The sequence below is a fragment of the Anoplopoma fimbria genome, chromosome 7 (genome assembly GCF_027596085.1).
Source record: "Anoplopoma fimbria isolate UVic2021 breed Golden Eagle Sablefish chromosome 7, Afim_UVic_2022, whole genome shotgun sequence".
Classification (NCBI taxonomy): domain Eukaryota; kingdom Metazoa; phylum Chordata; class Actinopteri; order Perciformes; family Anoplopomatidae; genus Anoplopoma; species Anoplopoma fimbria.
In genome coordinates this window covers 21,516,675-21,540,876 of record NC_072455.1, presented here as the reverse complement: position 1 = coordinate 21,540,876, position 24,202 = coordinate 21,516,675, and the positions used below count along the sequence as shown (strand labels likewise).

Genomic DNA, 24,202 nt, shown 5'->3' with positions numbered 1-24,202 from the left:
AGAAGTAATTTGACTTTTCTCCAACAGTAATATACGCCTCTTCCATTTAACACTACATTTGATGTCTGTCTTGTATTCCTGTTCAGAATGCACAAATACATCCTTTGTAATAAAACAAATGTGTTTGGTACATTTCTTTTTTTTTAATATATATATACAGTACCAGTCAAAAGTTTGGACACACCTTCTCATTCAACTACTTTGAAGAATCTAAAATATAAAACATATTCTGGTTTGTTGAGCATTTGTTTGTTTACCACATAATTCCATATGTGTTCCTTCGTAGTTTAGATGTTTTCAATATTAATCTACAATGTAGAAAAAAAGAAAAACCATTGAATGAGAAGGTCTGTCCAAACTTTTGACTGGTACTGTATATTCCACTACTTTTAGTCCATACAAATACATAATTAAATAATTAAACGAGTAGTTATTTTCTCAACAAAACTATATTCCTTTAACACCATTTATGCCTTAATTTTAGTGAATAAAAATTCCAAATATTATTAGAGAACAGTTAATTAAGAAAAAAAAAGTTTAGCCTTCATTTTAGATGTCTATTGGTGCCAACATGTTTTTGGGGGGGAGGGGGGACTTTTGACACTCATGTGCTAGTTAAGTGCTTCTAAAGTCCCATCTATGGCCCTTTAATGGACTGGATGTCTTGGGCAAAACCACAAATCATTAAACGAGTAAAAACTGTACATTACATTACAGTCATTTAGCAGACGCTTTTCTCCAAAGCGACTTACAGTCAGTAGTATGTTACATATCATTCACCCATTCACACACTGATGACAGGCTACCATCAAGGTGCCACCATCAGACTCTAACTAACATTCATCATCAGTCCACACCGATGGCCTTCAGGAGCAACTTGGGGTTAAGTGTCTTGCCCAAGGACACATCGACTGCCGAAGCCGGGTATCGAACCACCGACCCTCTGATTGGAGAACGACCTTGCTCTCCACTACGCCACAGCCGCCCTGTATTCCTTAAACACCATTTATGCCTTAGTTTTAGGAAATAAAAATCCCAAATATTATTAGAGAACAGTTAATTAAGTCAATATATTTATTTAGTTATATTTTAGATTCTTCAAAGTAGTTGAATGAGAAGGAGTGTCCAAACTTTTGACTGGTACTGTATATAAATTATATTTGACTACTTTTAGTGCATTAAAATACATAATTAAAAGAGTAAAAACTATATTCCCTAAACACCATTTATGCCTTAGTTTTAGGAAATAAAAATTCCAAATATTATTAGAGAACAGTTAATCAAGTAAATAAAATGTTTTTTTTAAAAAAAGACTGGATGTCTTGGGCAAAACAACAATGGTATTGGTTTAAAAATAACTTAAAAACTGAATGAATTATAAATAAATAAAAACCATTGAATGTGAAGGTGTGTCCAAACTTTTGACTGGTACTGTAAATTAATTGTCTTAGTCAGTCATTTTTGTTTGCAGGAAATCTGTAGACCTTTTTGCATTCCCCCCAAAAAATAATTGGTGCATTTCTTTCTCCATATACCGTACTTTTCCGCAGACTAGTCAAAATCCAAATAAAAATACATTAAATGAGATAAAAAGTTTGGCTAGGGGGCAAACTTTTTATCTCATTGCTAAGTGGAAGTGCTGAGCCTTCCACTTTAGCACTTACTGTATTCGTATTAGTTTGTTGCACTTATTGCATTCATATTAGTTTGTTGCACTTACTGTATTCGTATTAGTTTGTTGCACTTATTGCATTCATATTAGTTTGTTTCTGTACTTTTGCTCTGGTTTCTGCTCTTAGATGCTTGTTTAAGAAAGGAGATGCACTTATGACTTCTGGTGACTAGTAGTTCTCTTGAATACCTATGTTGAATACACTTATTGTAAGTCGCTTTGGATAAAAGCGTCTGCTAAATGACTGTAATGTAATGTAATGAATTGTATTAGTCAGTCATTTTTGTTTGCAGGAAATCTGTATCTGTAGTAAAAAAAAGTATGCATTTCTTACTCCATATACTGTATTTTCCCACAGACTAGTCAAAATCTACATACAAATACATTAAATGAGATAAAAAGTTTGTCTAGGGGGCAAACCTTTTATCTCTTACTGCATTCGTATTAGTTTGTTGCACTTATTGTATTCGTATTATTCGTATTAGTTTGTTGCACGTATTAGTTTGTTGTATTTATTGTTTGTTCTTATTGTGTTAGTTTGTTGCACTGACTGTATTCGTATTAGTTTGTTGTATTCATATTAGTTTGTTTCTGCACTGTACTTTTGCTCTGGTTTATGCTCAGGAAATCTGTATCTGTAGTAAAAAAAAATGATGATTAAAAATGATGCATTTCTTACTCCATATACCGTATTTTCCACATAAAGCTCCCCTAAAGAGAGAATAAGCCTGTCTGGGCCTAACCCGCCCACAGCGCTTCTTGTGACGGTCCCTGTGCTGCGCTGTGACTCGGGCGTTTCCGGGCTGTTTCCGAGCGTCTCCGGAAACAGCCGAGCGGTGACGCGCAGAGCTTTAGACGGAGCGGAGGGAGGAAAATGGCGGACGAAGATATTACGCTTGATGGGAAACCTCTACAATCGCTCCGAGTGGCCGATTTAAAAGCCGCTCTGGAGCAACGAAACCTCCCGAAGAGCGGCCAGAAGAACACCCTCCTCAAGCGGCTGAAAGGGGTGAGTCTCCCCGCTGCCCCGACGGACGCCTGTCGAGTCTGGCTAAGTTCAGCCCGAGACGGGAGGCGGGTTAACGTCCGAGGCCGTGACGGTTACATGTGTGTGTGCGGAGCGGGAACGCGTCATTTCCACGTTCAACAGCTTCTTTGTTGTTGTTTGTTTTCGGTGACGTGTTGCCCGGCGGGGCGGCTCCACTGCCCCCCCCGCCGGCCCGGGTGCAGAGCGGGTTAAACTCCCGGTGCTCTGCACACCGTGCTGCACACACGCTGAACTGTGCACCTGTCAAGTCCGAGGCCTTCAGCCGAGCGTACACAGCGTACAGTACGGGCCCGTGCCCGCGCCCTCACGGGGCCGCGCCTCCTCATGTAAACAGCATTCTAACCAGAGTCACAGACTGGTTCATTCAGTGCTTCAGGTGTTTTTAAAGCAGTGGTGATGTTGTTGTTGTGGTGGTTTTGTCCAACACATCCAGTCCATAACAGGGCCATAGATGGGACTTTAGAAGCACTTAACTAGGACATGAGTGTCAAAAGTACCAAAAACATGTTGGCACCAATAGACATCTAAAATGAAGGCTAAACTTTTGTTTTTAAAACTGTTTTTATTTTATTTCCTAAAACTAAGGCATAAATGGTGTTTAAGGAATGTAGTTTTTACTCTTAAATATGTATTTGTATGGACTAAAAGTAGTCGAATATAATTTATATACAGTACCAGTCAAAAGTTTGGACACACCTTCTCATTCTTTGAAGAATCTAAAATATAAAACACATTAACATTTTATTGACTTAATTAACTGTTCTCTAATAATATTTGGAATTTTTTCCCCCACTAAAACTAAGGCATAAATGGTGTTTAAGGAATATAGTTTTTACTCTTTTAATTATGTATTTGTATGGACTAAAAGTAGTGGAATATACATTATATATTTATATACAGTACCAGTCAAAAGTTTGGACAGACCTTCTCATTCAACTACTTTGAAGAATCTAAAATATAAAACACATTAACATTTTATTGACTTAATTAACTGTTCTCTAATAATATTTGGGATTTTTATTTCCTAAAACTAAGGCATAAATGGTGTTTAAGGAATATAGTTTTTACTCTTTTAATTATGTATTTTAATGCACTAAAAGTAGTCAAATATAATTTATATACATTATATATTTATATACAGTACCAGTCAACTACTTTGAAGAATCTAAAATATAAAACACATTAACATTTTATTGACTTAATTAACTGTTCTCTAATAATATTTGGGATTTTATTTCCACTAAAACTAAGGCATAAATGGTGTTTAAGGAATATAGTTTTTACTCTTAAATATGTATTTGTATGGACTAAAGTAGTCAAATATAAAACACATTAAATTTTATTATATTACAGTAAAACTAAGGCATAAATGGTGTTTAAGGAATGTAGTCTTAAAAAATGGAATTTATATACAGTACCAGTCAAAAGTTTGGACACACCTTCTCATTCAACTACTTTGAAGAATCTAAAATATAAAACACATTAACATTTTATTGACTTAATTAACTGTTCTCTAATAATATTTGGGATTTTTATTTCCTAAAACTAAGGCATAAATGGTGTTAAAGGAATATAGTTTTTACTCTTTTAATTATGTATTTGTATGGACTAAAAGTAGTGGAATATGCATTATATATTTATATACATTATATATTTATATACAGTACCAGTCAAAAGTTTGGACACTCCTTCTCATTCAACTACTTTGAAGAATCTAAAATATAAAACACATTAACATTTTATTGACTTAATTAACTGTTCTCTAATAATATTTGGGATTTTTATTTCCACTAAAACTAAGGCATAAATGGTTTAAGGAATATAGTTTTTTAGGATTTTAGAAGCACTTAACTAGGACGAGTGTTTTTTGTTTTTTTTTTTTAAACATTTTATTTACTTAATTAATTGTTCTCTAATAATATTTGGAATTTTTATTTCCTAATAAGGGATTATAATTATATACATTATAATTAAAACATTGATCTACAATGTTTTTCAAACAACCAATGCCGTTGCAAAACCCGTTAATCTTTTCAAAGTTTTGTATCTCCAAAGGTTCATCTTTTTGCTATTGTGGGCATGTTTAGGTATTTATATAATAAATTAAACAGTTTAATTGTTATTAAATTTCATGCAATATCAATGTTTATTGTTTGAATGTGAAATATTTAAACGATTTTTAACTAATCAAGTGCCCAGACATATTAAAAGGGTATTTTTGCAGTGGTGGGATGAAATGACCAAAGCAGCCAACTCACAATTCATTTATCACAACATTCTTTACGATCCATAATTAGTTTTACAAAAGAATCAGAAACTGAAATGGCCAGTAAAATATCATTTAAAAAGCAGATTCATGGTCGGAGCAGCTGGCCTGCATCCATTTTTATATGTATTATTACGTATGATACAGTATTTAACATTTGTATAATACTCGCTCATTCCTTGCAGGCTCTGATGCTGGAAAATCTTCAGAAGTCGTCCTCCTCTCACAGTGGGTTGCAGCCCAACTCACAGGTAAGAACATATTTTCATATTTCATTATAATATGTGAGGGCATTTAAACTCTGTAAAAAACGCTATTGTATTATAATGATAATTTGTGTACTTTATTGTGTTGCAGATAGGTGAGGAGATGAGCCAGAATAGCTTCATAAAACAGTACCTGGCCAAGCAGCAGGAGCTCCTTCGCCAGAGGCTGGAGAGAGAGGCCCAACAAGAAGACGAGGCAGAAGGTAAAATATAAACACAAACAAACACTCATGTGATTGTGCACAACCCAGTCTTTCTCTTTCAGTATCTGTACTAACCCAGTTTCATGTATGTGTCTATGAACATTCAAAACACATGACACAAAGTTCCTGTAATGGATTATCAACCTGATTCATTCAGAGGTTGTCCTTGGTTGTGAACCAGTGAATATGTGCCATTAGTCCTCACATTGGTACTGACCTCCAACTCCTGTTTTGTGTCTCTCCCTGACAGAAAGCCCAGCAGTGGTGGAGGAGGATGAAGACCACTCGGAGGACAATGATTGCTCTTCCTATGTCTCTGACAAGGTCAGTAACCTCCACACACCGAATAGTCGAATAATAAAAACTAAGGATGTATCCCTTAGAGAAGGACAAACTAAGATGCTTCACATCGATTAGATGATGTTGTGAAAATGTTATTTTTTGTTCCCTACAATATTCTACTTCCAAGGTGGTGCTTTTACTTGAAAAAATATTTTTTCCAACACGTGTGTGTGTTTGAATTGTGTTCCTATGTTTATCCTTCACCTGGAAATGAATTTTACTTTCTTGTAAATGTCTAAAAACATGTAAATGAATGTTTAGAACAGATGTAGGCATCTAGTCTTCTCTCAGACTGACTCCTTTATTTTCACCCAGAAGCAACACTCCATACCCCCCAAGCCCTCAATGACCAGGGCTGAGGAGAAAGGAGGAGGAGATTCAGTGATGGGTCATGTGATGATGGCATGTGGCCCCGACGTTGGCCCCGGCCCTATCCTCCACCCACAAGAGTCCCTTGAGGCTCCAGGAGCAAGGATGCAGCGAGCCACCTTTCATCAAGGACATAAGGAGCCACCAGCCCCATCTCCTCCCCGCGCCGTAGCCTCGCTGTCAGTGCGGGTCCTAGGCCAGCCTGACCGCCAGGGGCTGCCCCCGCCGTACCCAGAGCCCAGGAGAAGGAGGGCACCGCTCCGAGTGAACCCGGATCAGCTCATCCCGTGCTCCACCTTAGCCGGTCTGCCGGGGTCTCAGCAGGAGCTCAGGTCCATGAGGACAGTGATGACGATGATGACGGTGATGATGAAAGTGAGGATGACGAGGATTGGGGGCCTGGTCCTGGCGGGGCACGAAGGGGAAATCGAGTACCTCCTCAGGCGCAGCAGTTACCTCCAAGTGTCCCATCAACAGCTGCGAGGTCCAAACGCAAGCTTCAGCCTCCGCAGCACATCCCGCCTCCACAGGTACACCACACACCAATGCAACTGCGCCACCCAACTCCTCCTCCCTCTCCACCTCCTGACTTGTTTCCCCTACCTGACACTCCCAAACAGAGCCCACCAGACACAGCAGACCAGGAGGGAGAAGGCCCCGGGGCTTCATGTGGTCCAAGGGTGCCGTCCTTCCCACCTTCCACCATGCAGAGGCAAGACTCTGACTCAAGCTCTCGTTCCAGCAGTCCTGAGCCGCCTGTAAAGCGCGGGCCAGGGCCCCTTTCTCTGCTGGTTCACAAGATGGAGTCAGAGGCCGCCACTGCTGTGGATATGTCTGCAGGGGCCGCACACTCCACAGCTGGGTCCGCCGGCTCCAGTGACTCTCCACTGCAAAGATTGGAGAGAAGGAGGCTACAAGATAACAGAGTGGAGGAAGAAAGGCAACTGAAGGAGGAGAAGGAGAGAGAACAACACCAGAAGCAAGAGAGAGAAAGAAAGAAGATCCAAGAACAGGAGAGAGAGAAGAGACGCTTGGAAGAAGAGAAGGAAAAGGAGAGGAAACACCAGGAAGAGGAAAAAGAGAGAAAACACCAGCTAGAGGAAAAAGAGAGAAAACACCAGCTAGAGGAAAAAGAGAGAAAACACCAGGAAGAGGAAAAAGAGAGAAAACACCAGGAAGAGGAAAAAGAGAGAAAACACCAGGAAGAGGAAAAAGAGAGAAAACACCAGGAAGAGGAAAAAGAGAGAAAACACCAGCTAGAGCAAAAAGAGAGAAAACACCAGGAAGAGGAAAAAGAGAGAAAACACCAGGAAGAGGAAAAAGAGAGAAAACACCAGGAAGAGGAAAAAGAGAGAAAACACCAGGAGGAGAAGAGAAGAGAGGAGAAACTGCTAAAGGAGAAGAGACAGGAGACAGCCAACAAAGGAAGGGTGGCTGTGACTGAGGCCCAAGACTCAGGTTCCTCATCAGATTCTGACTCCAAATCAGACTCCTCTTCACGCTCATCACAATCCTCCTCTTCCTCCTCCGGTGATAAAATCATCCCTGTCAGAAAGCTGAAGGTCAGTGATCAAACAGTCCGTCATTAACTACAGCATTAATAGAGATATTCGACCCGTTGTGTGTGTGCTGCTGTTTCTATTTTTACTATTTTAAAAAAAAAATGATTCCACAGAAGGCAGCGCATGACGGAGAGGACGAGAAAAACACTAACCTGAAAGAGGCAGAGAAACGACACCTTTCAAAAAGGTCAGTAACCATCATTAAAGTTTACCTCATTAACTAGTGGAATTAAGTCTTCAGATCGTATGTGGCTGGAGTTGCATCAGCAAAAATGAACCATCATTATGAATTGGTATCCTAGATGCAACACTATCACAGTGACACATGAATCTCTTGAGTGGCTCCCTGTGATATTTATTAACAATGATGTGTGTGTTGTTTTTCAATAAATTGAGCTATTCTCTCTTATTATTTCTGGATATCTCAACTTGCTAGAAGTGACTTAGAGACGCTTATACATTTATGCAGTGATACTATAATAAATGTAGCACTTTGGAAATATGTAGTCAAAGTGGACTAAATCGCTGGATTATTTGGATGATGGATCACATTTTCTAGCTATGTGGTCATGCCTAAATTAACTTTGGCCTTCGGAGGAAAAGCAAAAGCTATTTGTCATTATTTTTTTTTAAAGTAAGTTTTATTACCAGATGGAGGCTGTGGTTTAAGTTTCTATATATTTGTGTGTGTGGTGGAAGTCATTTTCCATTGCATATAGTTTGTCTGCATATAAAGGCATAAACTATTGAATAAACCTGGTCACAGAGCTGCCTGTCCTCCTCCCTGATCTCCACATGAGTCTCCTGTGCAGCAGTGAGTGTTTCTTATCAGGCGTTCACTGCGGCAGCCCCACCAGCAGCTCGTCTCCTGAGTAAAGGGTCCTTTTCTTTCTCTTCCCTCGTTGCATTCACCGGCTGTCTTCCCCATGCACTGTTCCATCTGTGGCTTGCAGCAGAGCTCGTATTTCTCATGCATTATAGCTCCTTTGCTTGATTAATACTTTAGTTTGATTATATTTCCCTCAATGCGACACGTTTTTAAAGCATCTGACATAGATTTTATTTTGGAAATCTTTGACCGGAAGATATATTTTTTCCTCCTCTCTCTGGTAGTCTTGACACTGATCTCGGTAGCCAACATGGCCGACATGCATGCATGCATTGCATCCCTGATAGCGACGCAGTGCGCGGCTAATGAGCAGTAGAAACAACCACAGCCGGATCTACTTTCATTCCATTGCGTCCCCGAGTTCAACCCACGCGTGGCCGCAACAATCGGTGCTGACAGGGTGTCACAGTGTATCCTCGGGGGGTTCCTCTCAAGGCCGGCTATAATGCTGTCTGAAGGCAACAAAAACGGGTAAGAGCGAGCCAGAGGCGACTCCAGGCTTCAGTGTTTGACATAGTGTGCATCAGCCGGTCTCCCTGTCTGTCGTACCGGGGAGCCGGCGGTGCATTGCGATGCTGCTCCTCACTGTTACCTCTCATGTCATCAGAGCACATTGGCCTGGTTAGGAGCGTTGCGTGCTCGCCCATGTGAGGAGGAGGACCGTGGCTGAGGGTCTTTTGTTGGGTGAAGAAGCAGGGAGGATTTTTTTTTTCTTTCTTGAGATAAAAAGGGGGGGTCTCCCTTTTTATGATCTGTGCCTAAAATAGCTTCACATTGGAGGAGCACATTGATTAATAAATAATGGGCTCAGATTTCATGGTGTGCTGAGGAGAGTCATGCGGGCTGTGATTTCTCCTCTACTCTATTATTATTATTATTATTATTATTCCTCTTGACCTCAACATTTACTGCCATTTACTGCCATGCCAGGGAGTCAGAGAGCAAACACATTTTACTTATTTAACGATGACAAATCCTTATTTTGTTGTCCCCATTAATGCTGATTTATCGCCGCGCAGCACTTGCATCTTGTTGTCTACGCCACAGAAGATCATATTTTTTATTTTTGGGGGGGTTTGCGTGGCTGGAACTGTTAATGATCTCACTGTTGTCAAGGGAGATCATTAAAGCAGACATCTGTTAGCTGTACAGTCAGTGTGAATGGACCCTTATGGTGTGATATAATTCTCCCAGCTGGCACCAGCACTCACACTCTCGTCCCCTCGAGAGCTCCCTGTGTGTCTGAGTTGATCGGAGACAATGTGATGGTCCAATTTTACGAGTCCAGTTTGCTGATTAGGACAGGATTTGAGTCATTCTGTTGAGCTGCCATGAATGAGAATAGGTGCCTCGGGTCGTGCCACACTTGCAGGCACTTCTTCTCAGGTTTTTGAGCAGTTTGGATAGAGGCGATGCATTTATTTTGTGAAACATTGTGATACTCTAACCCAGATTCGAGCTTTACTTCAACGTGGTTCCTCATTGCTGCAGAGTCGTATGAATACAAAGCTGTTTGCCTTGAAAGGCTTTAAGGGTGTCATTTGAACCGAAAAAGCCAGCATTATGCATACACACAGTTTAGTCACTCATTCTTTCTTTTGGTATCATTACATCACCTCGGCCTGGTCTTTCCTGATCCTGGGGGGGATTGTATTTCTAGCAGACATCTGTCTCCCTTTTATATGCTGCCCAGGTGTGTCTCTGGCCTTACCAAGAGCCACACACACACATAGATATTGACATCCACACCCAGGGCAAATGAGGAGAGCCATTGTGGCGTGGAGGAGGGGGAAGCTGCTGTCCTCTCTGCCTCCACTCATTGACTAATATCCAGAGGAGGAGGCTGAACACTGTGGGTAGATTTCACTGGTACATAGACCAACATTACAGGCTCTCCTCTTAAAGAGACTGTGTCAGTGGCCATGTTATAATTTATGGGGAGAGAGAAAAGCTGAGGTTTGGTTGTTTTGAGCTGAGTCTTTTTACAGTTATTGGGCATGTTTCTTAAATTATTTAAATCCAAAGGAAACAGTGAATCACCTGGTTGTCGAGGGGACTTTGATGAAGGTGCTTAAGTGTTTGAGTCAGAGAGGTTATTCTGAGGGTCAAATTGAGTGCTCTAGCGCCTTCATCCTTGAGGTCACTTGACTAATGGCTGTAACGATTGGTTGATTTATCAATTCTCGGCACGGGGAAATGGTGATGTTTTCTGATGTTTTTTAGGCTTATATAGCTTAATAAAGAAAATAAGCAGTTGATTAAAAACTGAAAAACAAACGTCATCACACAGGTACACTGAAAATAACTGTATTGTGGTTTTAATTCAGGAATTTCTGCAATTACTGTTAATTTTAATAAAGACAAAACATGCTCCAGATATTGGCACCTGGAATTCATTATCCCTATTAAACATTTATTTGTTTGATGCTTTTCAGAGTATCTTCAAATGTACTATTTATTTCCTTATCCTGTGAAACGCTAACTATGAATTGAAATGCAAAGCATCATGTAACAAATCAAACCGTGGAGAATGTGCACTGCGATGTAGAGAAAGATGCTAGAGGATGTGATTCTCCCACCTACAGGGTGCTGGCTCGGCGGGAGGTGAGGTTGAGGGGGGAGCTAAAAATATAATGATGACATCTGCTTGGTTTTTGCTTTGTCTTAGATAACAGCGATACAATCAAACATCATGTGAAGAAGCTTTTTTGGCTGTGTGAGGTCTGACTCATAGTAACTCTTCAAAGTGGTTCTTTATTGGCTGAGTTAGATTTGTTTTAGTTTTTTTTTTTTTTTTTTTCAATAATGATCCAGCATGGATCAGATGAAGACCACACGCACACAGTCAGCTGTCTTGGACTATGAGTTAGTTTGAGGAATGTTTGTGACCCTGGGTGTCAGTTAGCTGGTGAGTTATTCATAGCAGTAGTGACCCAGATCCCTGACCCCCCTCAGCCCCCTTCCTCTGACACATCCCGGTGTTTTCCCCCGTCTTGTCCTACGCATCATTTTGTCTCCTCTCATACTAACCCTCATATTGGCCTCTAGAGATGAGCTGCATTGTCGTAGAGCTCCAGGTGATGTCATCAAATTGGCCTATTCTGTCTAGCCAACACTCCAAAAGCAGAAAATATCCAAAGTATTATTTAAACAAAGAAAAGCATATAAACCTAAGTAATGACCCTTTGCTAAGCCCTGGAAATAAAGAAAATCTCAGGCTACTGCATTAGAGTCTAAGGAGCAGAGCCATGTCGGACCGTAGGTCAGAGCTGGACGTTTCTACCATTTGATTGGCCATTCTGCGCTTCAGGGGCGGGACTAGCAATTCTGTCAATTCATCTTCCCGACAACACAGCAGTCACACCCATTCTGAGGATGCTGCTCGGCCTTATAATCATAGACTGTATAATTGCAGTCGTTATCGACCATTCTACAAATACGAGGCTTTGATATGTTTAAATTATGCATCACCTAATCTCGAGGAAACCATTGTTTGATTAATTTAAGACAGATAATTTTACTCAGTTATTCATAATTTATAAAAGTCATCTGCCATAAAGAAATAAAAAATGCTCTTTATTAGCGAAAGCCACACAAAGGCGGTCAAAGCTTATCACCAGCTTACCACCCCTCCCTCCTCACCCGAATCTTCTCTTCCTCCTGCAGCGAGGTGTCGGAGCCCAGCGCAGCAGCGGTGACAGAGGCGGAACCGGACTCGGAGAGCGCCATGGCCCAGCAGCCGCCCTCCGGGGCTGAGCCAGAGAACAGCGAGGGTCGCCTGGAGGAGGTAAGGTCACTGAGGGTGGGGGTGCCTGGGTCCTTGCTCTGTCTCCTACTTACCTGCATCCTCATTCATATTAAAGCATGTGTCGTCGCCAGCACAAGTTATGAAGGTAACTTAAAACCAACACAACCCCATGGCTTTTTAAAAAACGTTAATTCCTTTAGCTCCTGTGGGGATTTTATCCTCTTGATTCTGGCTCTGTACACAGTTTCTGTATCCTTTGTAGATTCTCATCACATTAGTAAATTGGAGGTTTCTACAAATGCTCATAGGTGAGCAAACAGGGGTTGAGTTGGGGTTGGGTCCTCGGGTAAATAGAAATGAACTAATCCACTCCATTAATGCAACTAATATTTCATAACTTAGATGATCTCTCACACACTTGCCTTGTCTGTCTGCCACCTGCAGAGGGATGTTAAGTGTTGATGCTGCTTGGATGCAAGTAGTGATGGCAATAGTGTGTTAAATTAGACAAAACATGCTGCAGAAAGTGCATGCTTCTCTATGTATGTGTGTGTGTGTTTGGGAGGCAGGAAGTGAGAAACCAAAAAAAGGTTAAACTTGAGCGCATCAAGCCAATTATCGAGCGCTGTCTAGAATCTGTTTAGAACCATGGCACCTTGTTTTCATGATTTGTCCACCAATGTTGGCACTACTCAGCTCTGATCAACATTTCAAACAACTGAGAACTTTGAATCGTTGGCAGGTGATGTTAGTTAAAAGCAGCTCCCAGACGGGTTGTTCAGCTTTGTGCTTTAACTGCTTTTGGTCCAATTTCGAACAAGTTTTTATCAGACATATTCTCCATTTTCCGACTATAATCCGACTATTAGAAAGACGGATAAGTTATTTCCTCGTCTGCAGGCATGTACCACAGCCGCCAGCGTCACCTATCGTACAATGCAGTGTATTTATGGTTGATCAGTTCACGTTGGTGTGTCAGGGTCTCATTGTATCGGACCATAGTCTAGACGTTAATGGTATTGCACGCATTTTCACTTCTATAAATAAAGAAATATATATTTTAGATACATTTTTAAATTTACAACCTTATTAGAGCACAGAGAATAATTGTTGGAGCTCATTCTGTAGCCGCTGTGACTGTTAGTTATGGCCTTCAACACTGAAACCAGATACCCACAAACATACATTAGCTCTTGAGTACCTAGTTTAGATTTAGTAGAGCGCTGCTATCCAAATATTTTTTTGTACAAGCATGTGTATTTCTTTTTTCTTTTTTTTTTTTTAAGTCTTTGTGGGTTTTGTGTCCCCCCCACACACGTTTGCATGAGTGATGGACCCTGACAGTGTGTGTAGAGATGCATCAGGGCTCGATTCTGCTGTTTCTTTCACCCACGTTTCATTCTCTCTGCTCTCTCACTTGCTCCTTACACACTGTCTCTCTCTTTGTCTCTCTCTTTAATTCACTCTCTCTTTCACTGTCTCTCTTCCCCTCTTTGTCCCCTTGCTTTCCATCTTTTTGCCTCTGTGTCCCATCATGAAAGCTTCTCTCTCACTATATATATTTATGGTGTGATTGCTGTTTAAAACCCCATTGATTGCTTTGTTATGAAGGTGCCCATGCCTCTTCCATTGCCCCTAATGGTACCTGCTGCGTACTACTACTACCACCACCACCACCACCACCAACACCTCCTCCACTCCTCCTACTCCTACAACTCCTGTCCCACTATGCCCAAGTGCGTCGCTGGTACCTGAATTAGGCCCCGAGTCTGCAACCCCATGGCACTGAGTAAAGCCTGAGTCTGCAAGGCCTCCCCTGTAGCCCTCCAGTGACATGCTGAGCCAGCAGGAACTGGAGCTCGCGTCAGACCACCGCCGAACGGCAGTGGCAGCCATGGTAACTGCAGCAGCACACAGTTGCCATGGTTACCCAGCCTCAGGGGTTGGAAGCCTGCTCGCTGATCTGAACCCGACTGGACTGTACTACTGCACTGCACTGTGCCGTGATGATGAATGATGATGGTGGAAAGGAAGGGAAGGCTGTCTAACGCTCTGTATTGCCTACTCCCCGCCTTCCCCATCTGCCATTTTGAGGATAAGCATGTCCTCAAAGTGTTGCCCTCCAACATCCATGCCTGTGTCCTCCAAACGCCAGCTGCAGCTCAGAGAAAGGACAAAACTCTTCGTGTTTCCTGTTTTGTTTTTACCTCTCGCTCTAATCCCACACTGCCCCCTGCTTGTGGTGTGGAGGAATGACTTTGGACTGAGAATTCCTGCAATAACCCTCACAGTGATCAGGACATGAGTGTTTATATGACCACTGTTTTGGGTTTTAAGTGTGAAAACACACTCCAGCGAAGCAACTGACATAATCGGCTTGGAAGTAATGATAAGGGATTTTTTTTCTTTTTTTATGGAAACCTTGTGGCTAAGACCTGCCTTTGACATGATGATATGGACTTGTGCTCACACTTTGAGGTATCATTGACACTATGCCATTGAGCTCGTAAGGCTAACACTCATCCACTGCCTTGAAAAGCTGGCCAGGCATGTGAATTCTGCCATCATGCTCGATGTTGCCATTCATAAAAGAACTAACTCTAAACTCTGCACCAGCTCCACTGCAACACAGGCTTTCACTGGACGTGGTGCCAAGGAATCTGACACATATTATGCACCAGAGTGACATTGATCATCCGCACAGAGCTGGATATATCAACAAATCATCGCCACCCTTCCTCTGCAGCCACACTTGTCGGTTGGCTCATGTGGAGGTTTCATCAGGAAACCCGCCTCTGCTGTTGACCTGACAGATGGACGACTGCTGTTTTATTTATTTCTACATCCATCTCTTTGCTACACCCACAACTTGACCTCTGCATCTCGGGTGATTGCATGTGAGTGCAGAGGCATTCATGCCAGCAAAGGTACTCAAGATGATGTACATCGATCCTCCCATTTTTCCCTGGATTATAATCTAACAGAGACACATCCTTCTGGATTACTTTTGTCTGCTTTTTTTTATTATATTGAAGAGACCTTCTACCTGTACTTTCAATTTGCAAAACAAACTCAAGAGCTGTGAAGCAAACCTGTCTATGGAAACCCTATGAACTGCTTAAAAACAATGACTCAACACTTCATATACCCCCAACTCTCCCAAAGGCCTCCAGTACTGTACATTGGAGAATATGGACAACTATGACATCAAAGACAATAAATTAAAGCATCACAAAATGGATTTTTTTTACACCTCCGAGATGTACCAAACAGATCATGGACTCTAACAAAGTAAACGTCACCCCCTGCCCCCGTCAGAATCCATCACAAGGCAATTTGAAACCCTTGTCTCCCCAAAAGACTGATATGTGACTCTGTGATCAATCAAGAAAAGTCATCCCCAGCCCCATTCAAGAAAAAAAGTCCGACCTAGTGGCTGGTGGCTAATCTGCATACTCTAATCGAGCCCTGCCCTCACTCCTCTGCCTTCTCTGATTGGATCCTTGTTGCCTAGATACAGTACACACTGTCGTGCGGTTGGGCCATAGTCGAGCCAGTAAGGAATCAGGTGTCAAATGGTACCAGGAAATGACTTGTGATTATTCCTCTATTTAAATTTTATACGATTTTAAAGGATTAACTGTAAAAAAAAACTAAAAACTAAAAATGTTTTTTTCTAAATAAGAGGAAATAAATTTTTCCTCCATGTAATTCAATGCAACATTTTTTTAACTGTCACGTGTACTGCAGTTTTTATTTGTTATTTCGGCACCGAGATGAAAGTATTTGTTGTACATTTGACAAACACTGCTGGTGGACAGTTGTGTTGTTAGATCGTCACGGTGAATTTAAACTGCTGTACCGACAGTCCTGCTGACCGATCTTTGAGTCTTCAACACTCGGTTCTCCACCTCTGCTCCACAGAACTCACCAGCACTGACAACATATATCATATATACATATATATACATATAAAGGCAGAGCAGCAATCACCTGTAACATAACTTTGCAACCTCACAATTGATGGATCTTTTCTTTTTGCTTCATCACAAGAGTTGACTGATGTAACATCTATTAGGTTAGCAAAATACTTTTCTACTTCAACTCATGAATTACATTTAATGCAACTCTATGCACAAACCACTCTGGGTTATGGAAAGACCAGCAACTTTTCCCCAAAACAGGTAGTGATTAGTTAAGATATTATGAACGTAATTATTACTGGGTTGGCAGGTAAAAAAAATCACAGACATATTTCTGGACGGATTTAAAATTAAAGTCGCCCCACCTCCTCTTGGGAAAATAAATCCAGTCTGAATGGGACATGAATCTTGTAAAGTGACAGGATCCACTCAAACACATTGACAGACTTCGCTAGTCTCCTTTTCCCTTCTATCCTCACCGTCCTCTGGTGGACATTATCTTGTACTAAAACAGAGATACGACCCAGTTTGAGTTTTACACAGGCCAACTCGTGTCCTAATGCACATTATGTACTTCCTTAGAGTCTAACGCGCACACACACACACACACACAGAAGGGGAGAAGCATAATGATTTATCGGAGTGTCTTTGAGCAGAGGTGGAAGGCGGAAATGTGTCTGGAGTCTCTGCATCGACCCAGAACTCTCTCCATAATGTGGTAAAATTGGAGCCTCCAGGCATCTTTTTAACCCCCCCGCCCCCAAAACCCTCCTCCACTTTTTCCTGTTTCACCTCCTCTCTGTTGTTGCCTGTTTGGGTTTTGACTCGGTTCTCATCTCGCCCCGCACCCCTGGGGTTTCTGTATGTTCTCTCTCTGTCTCTCTTTGCAGAGCACCACTCCTAAGGCTTTTGCTGCTCGCAAGATTTCCTTGACCAGTGAGTATACCAATTACTTCTTTTGTCCTTTTTATAAAGACTATTTAGACACAAGAGTGGAACCAGAATTAAAAAAGAAAATATCCTACTCTACTCATTTTTTTTTTTTTTCCAGCTTTTTACTTAAAACAAGCAGAAAATTGTTAGTTACTCAAAATTTGGTGGCAGCTGGAAATGTATTCATACCCTTTGTGGACTATAATGTTGATAATAAATATCATTTCACTAGTCTTATCCTTTTGCACAAATAGGCTGTTATAGCAGAGTGTTTAGGAAACACTGATTAAAAGTGATATTTTAACAAAACACCTTTCACTAATGTGCTGGTTTTGGTGGGGGAAAAGTCACCAAGCTACAGTCTTTTGTGCTATTTTAATGCTCAAGGACCCTGTCAGTGCCTGCTCTTAAAGTAGCATTGCTCGTTATAAGTGCTCACTATATTTATCCACTGCATTGTTCCTATTATTTTTCTCTGCATACTGTACTGTACCCTTACGCTCAGTGTGGGAGAAAGCACTTTACATGAAATAATGTGCACCGAACCTTCCTCCTAGAATAGCTACCAACATACTTGTAACATGTTGAATATTGTTTTAACAATATGGGAAACAATAACTGAAATTATTGAATCAATCAGTTCCATCTATAAACTCTGTAAACTTGAACTAGTTCCTACAAACGATGGCATCTGTGTCATTAAAGCAATTATTTCTGCTTTGAGGATATGAGCTTGCAGAAACTTGTCACTATAGTTCTGTTCAGCAGCAAGTAAATCATCCATCTGGGAGTTAATTTCCTCTTTTCTCAGTGTTGAACTACATGTTTTTGGCTCCTCTACAGGCAGCAAGACGTCTCCAGCCGCCACAGATGGAGGAGCAGGTGAGCCCGACACAGGAACTGCAGCGGGGAGGAAGAGGCGGTGGGGCTCCAGCACAGCATCCACTGCTAAGAAACCATCCATCAGCATCACCACTGACTCACTGAAGGTACTAGCACGGCATATAGACTAGGACCAGGTGTCCATGCACCCGTTGGGAAAATGTGGGAAATGAATTAGATTTTGCTTCTTTTAGCTGTGGCAGTATTCTTTGATTGGTGCTGACATGTTGGCCAATATTTATTATTTCTTATTTCAAAAAGCTGACCAAAGCTTCTGAAAACACAAGGGCTTTACTCTTTAAGATCATTTCATTTTTCAGGGTGAAACCTGTTGTTAACGTACTTTGATAAGCAATTTGTAAAACTATTGAGTTTCATTTTCTAAATATAGAAAAGAGGTTTGATTGACAGGTTGATACCACGGCATTGTCCTGACTGGAAGTTGTCAAAGTTTTTTGGGGGTTTTTTTTACAACAGAGCTTTAGAACTTTCACAGTGTGTTTTTAAATATTGAAAGTTAATTGTAACTGTTTTGATTGCCTAAAAATGACTTATTCCTCCACACCAAAAGCAGGCGAAAGCCTAATTGCCGAACTTGAGGCTTCAAATTGTGGCTCCACAAACCAATCAGTGACGTCAGTGACTACGTCCACATTTTTGTATACAGTCTATGCGGGAAAAAAACCTCTTAAGTATTGGGTAGTTCTTTGAAATAAAGATAAATTGTTTCAACCAATAAAGAAACATTCTTATAATTGATGATCTTACTTTGACAACTACAGCTTGGTTACATCTCCCTCAAAGATTTCCTCCCAGCTCTGTGTCAACCTTTTAAAACTCAACTGTGAAATGTGATGAGTTTGAAAACATCAAGTAAGCTGGGAGACATTTGGGGATTGTATTAAGACAACCAAACTCTCATTGTGTACATAAGTTAAACCAATGTAAAATGAATGAGGGGAAAACAAAATCAGCATCTTTTCTAGGTTGTATCATATGTAGTTAAAATATTGAAATATTTCTCACTCTCTTTTCCCTGTCTTTCTTTTTCCCTTCGCCATCGTCTGTCTGTGTCTCTGTCCTTCAGTCTTTGATCCCAGACATCAAAGTGAACCAGGAGGCCGTGGTGGAGCTGCACCCAGAGGAGCTGCAAATGTCTGGGGACGAGGAGAGCCTGGACACCAGCCGGGGCGACCAGGACAAAGGCCTCAAGATCAGACGCACCGTCACACAGGTCAGAGGAGGCACACTGTGTCATTACTGTCAGAGGGAAAAAAAGTGTAGTTCAAAAATACTGACTAAATATCAGGTGCTTGCTAGTACGTTCAACATGCCACATCCAATTATGTATCATTTCTATTTTAAAGCCATTGTTGAGAAATTATTTTTGTTCCCCAAAGTCTTTAGTTAGTGGTTTTTAAAAACACTGTTTGTCCACCATTCTTCCCCAGGTCGTCCCAGGTGACAGCCAGGAAAACGGACAGACAAATGAGGAGGAAGAGGTGGAGAAAATGGAGAAAGAGAAACAACGCAGGACCTCCAGAGACAAAAGGAAGAATAGTGTTTCTGAGGAAGCCTCGGAAACACAGACGTCTGTCAAGCTCGACGGAGAGGCAAAGAAAGGTGATGCCTCGCTGTGAAGTTTTTTTTTTTAATTGCTGTAGATGGTTGGGTACAAATCTTTTTGCTGACATCCCTCTAGCAGTACTTCATCTTCTTCTCTCACCTTGATTACAGACATTCCTGGTGTGTGTTTTTTTTACCCATTCCACTCACTCTTCTTTCCTCATCATTTCCCCCCTCAGTTACCCCCAGCGACAGTCTGGTGCGTCGCTCCATAAGTCAACAGAAATCGGGCGTGTCCGTCACCATCGATGACCCCGTCCGTGCAACCAGGCAGCCCTCGCCGCCTCACGGCAAAACCTCAAATATCATCCATGTGACCAACCTGGTGAGTTTGTAACATGTGTATCCCTTTGCATTGAGGCGTATAGGAAGTACAGTGAAAATGTGTTTTTTCTTGGTCGAGTTGGAGCCTTAAACTTTCCCCACAAACTAAAATGATGTTGAGGGAAATGATTTAACAGACAAATCCAGCATTTCAAAAATCTACCCAACTAGTTTTTATGAATGAGGCATATTGTGTTGATGCCAGTGGTAATCCCCGTCATTCCCATAATTAGAGTCAGGAACACTCACCCAGGTATTATGGCTGTAGTCAAGTAGCACCTTAAGTTTGGGGCACACTGCATGACTAAACAGACTATGACAAGACTAGACATTACACATTTAATGACTAGCATTTGCAGATTTTTTTAAACTTGCGTCATAGAAGCAGGATTTAAAGTAATTCTTGGATTAAAGACTAGCAGAAATCCAAAGACACCCAGCCTCAGAAAAACCTGGCTCTTTGACTACAGTCACACAGAACGCAAACAAATACGACTAAAGGTTCATAATTCTGCTGTGTGACATTTTGTTTACCAGAAAACAACTGATGGATTTAAAACGTAGGAACACCTTTGCTCTGTTTTGATGTAAACCAACAATATATATCAGTCATTATTTGTAGAAGTATCATGTCGTGTAGCCTTGGAAAAGTTGAAATTATGACCTGTTACTGATGCTAGACAAAAAGTCAGGGGGTCCACAAATCATCAGGATTCATTCTCTGGGAAAGATGATTATGTAAACCACAATTCATGGCAAGTTGCCAAGACTAACATCATCATCCCCAGAGCTACACCATTGGAGTTTAAGCATTTCTCTCTCCAACTTGTTGTACTTTATTCCAACTGCTCTTACTCTCAATGACTGTTGGCAATCTTCATCCAAAGTTGTAAACACTTCATGTTCATGTTTAGAGTCTTGTTTCTGATACCAGTATCAGAAATGCCTCTGAGTTTCAGCTAGTACTTGAGTCTATGCACAGATCCAAAATCACGTCAACATGTAATTTATCAGCTCATTTACGCTAAACAGGAACAACAACAACAACAACAACAACAACACATGTCTATCTCTACCCGATTTGTACATCCTGCACATTTGCAAACTAGTACTACACACGTGTGGTCAAACACTACCATGCACCCTGTTTATTCCCTGATAATGCTATATAGTGAACAACAGAGGAGAGCTAGTTCATGTTAGCTGTTAGCAGAGGGGAGATGGCAAAGTCCTGCTTCGCAAAATAAATATTTTTGACATGAAACTTAAATGCGGTTGTTCTGAAGGATATGAGTTCACAGCAATATAAAATAGATATTAGAGGACATTATGACGTGCTTAACTGTTTTGTTTTTAACGCACTGGTATCGGATTGGTTCTCTGTAACGGGAAGGGAATAATAGCGTGGGAACATCTCAAATTCAGATATGTTCCATGTTTTAATATGAGCTTTAAAACTCTAAGCACATTTTGAAAGAAGTCACAGTCTGTTGTCTTGATACACAACAAGATAATCCCTGCTCAGCTCTTATTATCTTGTCTTGTATTTGCTTTTTATATAAACTGACCCAATCTGATAGAACATGGCCGTTGACCTTGATTTAACCATGCTTCTTGTTGTGTCCCGTAGGTGCGACCCTTCACCTTGGGCCAACTCAAAGAGCTGCTGAACAGAACGGGCAGCGTGGTGGAAGAGGGCTTCTGGATCGACAAGATCAAGTCCCACTGCTATGTCACAGTGAGTATCAACAAATACAGTTTTATATCCACTTGTGTGTGTGGTGTGTTGAGATGTGATTACACTTTAAAAGGACTATTTTCAACCTGATAACTTTTTCCCCTCCTCTTTAGTACGCTACAACAGAGGAGGCGGTCGCCACCAGAGCTGCCCTCCACGGGGTCAAATGGCCTACGAGCAATCCCAAGGTCCTCAGCGTCGACTTCTGTGAGCAGGACGAGGTAACCCATGAAATGCAGAGTTTCTCTTTTTGTCACTGTTGATAGACGGAGTCACCGATGTCTGACTGTTAGCCTCTGTTAAAGGAGCAACATGATAATCTTACCGTTTTGTCTATTTGAAACCACTCAAACAAGATATGAAGCAAATAGTACGCATAAAGTCCATAGTAAAAGGACTAAATATGTGGTTTCTCATCTGAAATGGCTCCACAATTAATCTTGTTATATAATATTTCATTCCATAATGCAAAATAAAATATTTCGTACTTCAAGTTGTATCAGGAAGCAGGCAGTATCACGTCATCCATCGAGTTTTCTTAGTGTTAAATCTGGAAAAGTAATCCCAGTTGTTTGAGAACAGTACTTTTTTGCATCGTACTTTTAAAAAAAATTACGTGCAAATGTAGTCTTTGTTATTTTCAGTTACTAATCTATTGAAGTGGCCGTGCAGATTTATTTTGCTGATGGTTTATAGACCTTTTTACGTTTTTTATTTGTCCTTTCAATTTTATTTATCCACTTAAATAGTACCAACCTTGCTTTTGTCTCCATATTTCTATTTTTTTTCCCTGCAGCTGGACATTCAAAGAGGCATCTTGAAACCAGCAAAAGAGGAGGAACATGTTTCCCCGCCGAGTGGTCCTCAGAACCGGCTGCCCCCTCTGATGCCTGAACGAGACCGGGACAGAGACCGGGACAGGGAGCCCGACCGGGAAAGAGACCGGGGCGTGGCAGGAGTGCGGGATCTGTGGGCGGAGCGGCAGAGGGAGATGGAGCGCCGGGAACGAGCCCGTGGCGAGCGGGAATGGGACCGGGATAAGGTCCGGGAGTTCGCAACACCGGGAGAGGACGGACAACGGTCGCGATCCAGAGACCGAGAGCGGAGGAGGAGAGAGAGGGCCAAGAGCAAGGAGAGGAAGACCGACAAGAAGGGTAACGAACCCCGCTGTGATTATGTAGAAGCAGAGAGGAGGAAAAATGATTTTAAACGTATATTGTAATAATTCCGTCCTTCATTACTCTCCAAACGGAAGTTTTGTTTCCCAGCTCATAGATAGGCATCCATGTCATATGTTTTTCAAATGGTATACATTTGTTGTCCAAAGCTTTGAAAATGTCCATAAAACAAATAATGATCTACTCTCAGTGCCCAGCAAATCACAACAAACAAACAAAAAGTTAAAGCGACATTGGTCAAAATGATCCCTACACCTCAATCTATTTATTGTTATTATTATTGCTAATATCCACACAAAACAGGCTGCATTGATAAGAGAGAAACAGACTGATAGATACAGCACGAACTGTTGACAAATACTGTTAACTAGCATGCCACCTCTTAATTCCCACCGCTGTAACAGAGTTTGCTGCTCAAAGTTAAACTTGTTTTTATGAAGCGATACTTAATCTTGCCATGCAGTTTGAGATGTTTTACTGTTTTAAAGAAATCCCCCCTTTTATGTTTTCTACTAGCAGAGAAAGGAGACGAGCCTCCTGCAAAATTGCTAGACGACTTGTTCCTGAAGACCAAAGCCGCTCCCTGTATATACTGGCTCCCCCTCTCTGAGGAGCAGGTGGGTCACTTACACACTTACTGTCACCATTGAGAGTAATTTAGACTTTTAATTGCATCCAACTAAACTGCTGTGTGTCCACCAGGCGGCGAAGAGGCTTCTGGACCGCACAGAGCGGCAAAAGGAGCGCGAACGAAGGCGCAAGGAGCAGCAAGAGGAGGAGGAGAAGAAGCGGGAGGAGGAGAGGAAAGAGCGGCTGAAGGCCCGGGAGAAGGACGGCAGCGTGGCGGCGAGCGTCGGAGCAGCCGGCCGAGGAGCCGACAGAGACCGAGAGGCCGACAGAGACCGAGAGAGGGACCGCGGCCGAGATAGAGATAGAGAGGGGGACAAGAAGAGGGACAACAGCCAGCGGCCCAGGCGACCTTCAGTAGGCGCCGGCAGTGGACGTCGCTCCCGTAGCCGTAGCAACCCCAGGGATAGACGCCGCTGAGGGGCGAGTAGCTGCAGGGAAAGCTGAAGCGAGAAGAGGGAGAGAGGGACACAGCGTAGCTCGGGGACTCTGCAGACATAAAGTCTTTGTGAGGGGGATACGATTCTATCGCCTCAAGTCCAGGACTCGTGTCTGCACCTCGCTACCTGCCCCAGCGTGCTTTAATTCGTCCACTCTTGACGCCAG

At 41.8% G+C, this 24,202-nt stretch overlaps 1 protein-coding gene across 1 annotated transcript; it reads left to right on the top strand.

Moving 5' to 3' along the window:
• Positions 1–2,508: 2,508 nt before the first annotated feature.
• On the top strand, positions 2,509–24,023 carry acin1b (apoptotic chromatin condensation inducer 1b). Its single transcript, XM_054601911.1, is given in 18 exon segments — positions 2,509–2,681; positions 5,172–5,237; positions 5,344–5,455; positions 5,706–5,779; positions 6,113–6,389; positions 6,392–7,728; positions 7,842–7,915; positions 12,284–12,404; positions 17,179–17,224; positions 18,065–18,210; positions 19,191–19,337; positions 19,555–19,726; positions 19,909–20,054; positions 21,684–21,791; positions 21,905–22,012; positions 22,588–22,945; positions 23,489–23,586; positions 23,672–24,023. Coding segments are annotated over 18 exon segments (3,870 nt in total). The 5' UTR covers positions 2,509–2,546; the 3' UTR covers positions 24,017–24,023.
• The last annotated feature ends 179 nt before the right edge of the window (positions 24,024–24,202 follow it).